General features: G+C 51.3%; 1 protein-coding gene across 6 annotated transcripts in view; it reads left to right on the forward strand.

Annotated features, from left to right (window-relative positions):
• TENM4 (teneurin transmembrane protein 4) overlaps positions 1 to 3,639 on the forward strand; it is a 384,882-nt gene that overhangs the window by 379,263 nt on the left and 1,980 nt on the right. For all 6 annotated transcript variants that reach the window (XM_005882313.2, XM_014530001.1, XM_014529998.1 and 3 more), the window contains one exon: positions 1,826 to 1,968. In XM_005882313.2, the coding sequence (XP_005882375.1) occupies positions 1,826 to 1,968 (143 nt within the window). The remainder of the gene's footprint in view (positions 1 to 1,825; positions 1,969 to 3,639) is intronic.

Here is a 3,639-nt window from a genome sequence, read left to right on the forward strand (position 1 = left end):
CCCAGCAGGAGCTACAGAGAGATCTGCAGATTCCTCCTCTTTGTTTGGGGTTTGGACGTGCCCAGATGAGGCCCAGCTGTGAAGCAATGCAGGCTGCTGTCTAGGTCTTCTTTTGGAGGCTTTGGCACTCTTTGACCCAGCTGCAGCTTTTTAGGTTTTAGATTGCAAAAAAACATGCCATTCGTATGCAAAAGCCTCTGCTCACAGCTTAGGTGGTGTAAAGTGGGTGGGGCGGGGTCTCAGGGAATTGCCAGGGCAGAGCAAACCGCAAGTCTGCTAGTCTGCTCTGCCCTGGAGATGTCCTGGGGTCTGTGGCCCATGGGCCCCATACAGGAACAATGATCACTGCAAGCACCTCTGCGAGAAAGCTATCCTCGCATTCTGGCCCAATGCCAGACAGTCCAGTTTCTCCCCGTATGAGTCTGGGTCCCAGAGTCTCACCCGGAACTGGAGTTCAGAGCAATTGGGAGCTTGTATCTCCCTCCCGATTGAAAAAGACAATAGTGTACCCAGTTGCCAGCCCGTTTCCACGCACACCTCCATACCTCTGCACTTCCTCACCTCTGTACCTCCTACCAGCTTCAATGCACTTTTCTCTTTCCTTCTAGTTGTAGAATTTCCACTCAGCCAGCCTTCCCGTGGTTCTGGATGATATCCGTTTCGTCTTTTAGTTGTAGTTTTGATGTGGTTGTGCGAGGCAGCAAGTACAAGTGTGTACCTATGCCACCATCTTGGTTCCCTCTTCACTCTCTTTCTTTTCCTTATGTCTTGGCTTTCTGATTCCATTCTTTAGTGAACCAAATGCTCATGGCAAAATTACCTCTCCCTATACCTAATATACTATCTATATATATAAAAGGCTAATATGCAAAATGTCCCCTTGGGAGTTCGACCGGGAGAACAGGAGTTTGATCGCTCACTATGATGTGCGCTGACCACCAGGGGTGGCACAGAACATAGCAGGCCACCACCAGCAGCGGCAGGGCACTGAGGGAGCAAGGGAAGGAGGAGGCAGGGAAGCGGGGAACCTGATCGCCCTAATCTGCAGCCAGGCCTAGGGAACCTACCCATGCATGAATTTCATGCACTGAGCCACTAGTAACTAATAACCCCCAAGGAATGCTTTAAGTCAATAAAACCTATCTATGGGGCTAGATCCTCAAGCCCAATAGAAAGAAGGCACCAGGAGGTTAAGTGACTTCCTTAGGCTGTCAGAGTAAATGACAGGCAGGATCATGGGGGAAATCCCTCTGATCTTTGGTACAAGCCATCTCTGTGCCCTATGGCACTTGGGCCCTGAGGCTCTAATCTCTGCAGAGAGGGTTGGAGGGACATACGAAAAATCAAAAACAAAAGAAAGCAAGCATAAGATGGAGAGTTTGTTTCTTACGTGAATTTTCTCTTTGAAAATCATTCATATACATCTCTCCTTTGGGAGTGATGGTCCCCTGCAGGTATTTCCTATGATGTTTGGGGTGGATGTGGAGGAGTCTTCACCCATCAATAGCAGCCACTGGGTGTATGAAGCTGAAGGTCCCGGGGATTGGAGTGACAGTACAGAGGAGAGTCTGGAAACCTAGGTTCTACTTAAGTTACTGCTCTTTTAGACTTACAGCTAGGATGGAGCTGCTAGATCCCAAGGGTGTGTTTAGCATGAATACTATGACACTGGTTTTCAAAGTGCTTATACCTGTTGACCCTCCCACCAGCAGCACTCCACATCCTCGCCCCCACCTGCCGCCCAACTCTAGGCTGCAATATTGGTATATGTCACATCTGAGGTCCACTTACTCCCTGGGGATACTTCTGTTTCTCTCCCTCCCAGATGTCAACAGCTGGCTGCTCACCTTTGGATTCCAGCTTCACAATGTGATTCCAGGTTATCCCAAGCCAGACATGGACGCCATGGAACCATCCTACGAGCTCGTCCACACACAGATGAAAACTCAGGAGTGGGACAACAGCAAGGTAATTCATGCCCACGGCTGCCCACCCCGGGGGCCATTCAGACATTCCAGGAGCGGGTCCTACCAGCTTTTCAGGAAGGTTTGGGCCATTGATAGAAACGGATGTGGTGCGTCCACAGTGCCTGCCAGAAACTGTTCAGCAAACACTTAGTAACCCTACCGCTGGTGGGCCACGGTGGGCCCGCTGTCATAGCACACAGCCCCTCACTGTATGAAGGCATTTTGTATGTTACACTGAGTTTGGAGTTCCACAAAAACAATGAGCCTCTGTCACTCCCCAGAACAAACATGCAAGGAGGGAGAGGGTGTGTTCTAAAAAACATGTGACATGTTCTGAGCACCGTGCTGCACCTGGCCTTGCATGAGGTACTCTACATAAGTTAATTCACAGGTATCCCCTGGTCTCATTGTTCTCCTTCTACAGATTTTATGCCTGAGGTTGTTCCACGCCACCCAGCATGGAAGGGGTGGGGCTGAGGTTCCAACCCAGGTCTGTCTGTAGATGCTCAAAATGTTACTTTCTCGTGTCTTCCTTTTATGACTCAATTTCAAGGACTCATAGAGTTATATAGCTGTACAGGTCCTTCGAAACAGTTTCACCCCCTCCCTTCAGGCATCCATTGCTCATCCCCACCCCCATTCATGGTGTCTGTACTAGGCGCTGGCTCTTCCAGGCCGCATGCTGCAGCCAGTGAGAGCAGGAGTGCATCAGGCAGAGAGCAGGCCTGTAAGGGGAGCCCAGTCTCATTGAGAAGGAAAGCAGGGTTGCCAGATGGTGTACTGCTACTGGGCAGAAACTTACACACCCATGTTTCTTATTCCCTCTTGACTCTGTTAGGTCTCAGGTCACTGTCTCCTCCCCTAGCCTCTGCCCCTCTCTGCTCTGGTGGCCCCCACAGCTTCCTCTTTCCCAGCGCTCACCGCCCTGAATTTCAATTCCTGTTTTCTTTCCTGTATCTCTACTCGACTGTGAGCCACCCAAGGGCCAGTACTGGGTCTTATTTGGTACCTAGCAAAGTGCCTAGCCCATACAGTAGGTGCATGGAACTTCCGTTGAATGAGTAAATGGTTGAAAAAAGTAAACCCCCTGAATTGGGCATCTCCGCCCTCCCCCACACCCATTTTACAGCGAGGAGACCAGGGTTCAGAGAGAACTTGCCCAAGGTCACTCAGTTGGAAAGTGGCAAAAGGTAATAAGAGCCCAAGTCTGTCTGGCCACCGAGCCATCTGCTCTCTGCTGCCCCCTGCTGCCCTTGGCCTGCCCCCTGCTGCCCTTGGCCTGGCCCTGCCCCTCTCCAGTCCCCACTATGCCTCTGGGCTGGCCTGTTCCCAGGGCTGACTCCCGTGGCTGGGCTCTTTCGCCACCACCAGGCAGCCTCCTCCACTGTGCAGAGCCCCAGCTTAGCAGCCTGTTTGCCAGGCTTGCCTGTCAATGAATTATTGATTTCCGCCCTTGGCAGGCATCGGAGATCTTTGTTGTTGAGCACTCCAGCTTTCGTGAAACTCTAGGAAATAATTGTTCACAGACAGGGTTCTATTAATTATAAAGAGGACTTAATTTCAGTGTGAAGCCGATGGGCCTGTTTCTAAAGCCATTTCCCTGAGTTGCTGATAAGGCCCCGGGGCCTGCTGCTCTGCTGAGCTCCCCGCACTACCACAGGGATGGGGGGAG

Source organism: Myotis brandtii, unplaced genomic scaffold, assembly GCF_000412655.1.
Source record: "Myotis brandtii unplaced genomic scaffold, ASM41265v1 scaffold704, whole genome shotgun sequence".
NCBI classification, from domain to species: Eukaryota; Metazoa; Chordata; class Mammalia; order Chiroptera; family Vespertilionidae; genus Myotis; species Myotis brandtii.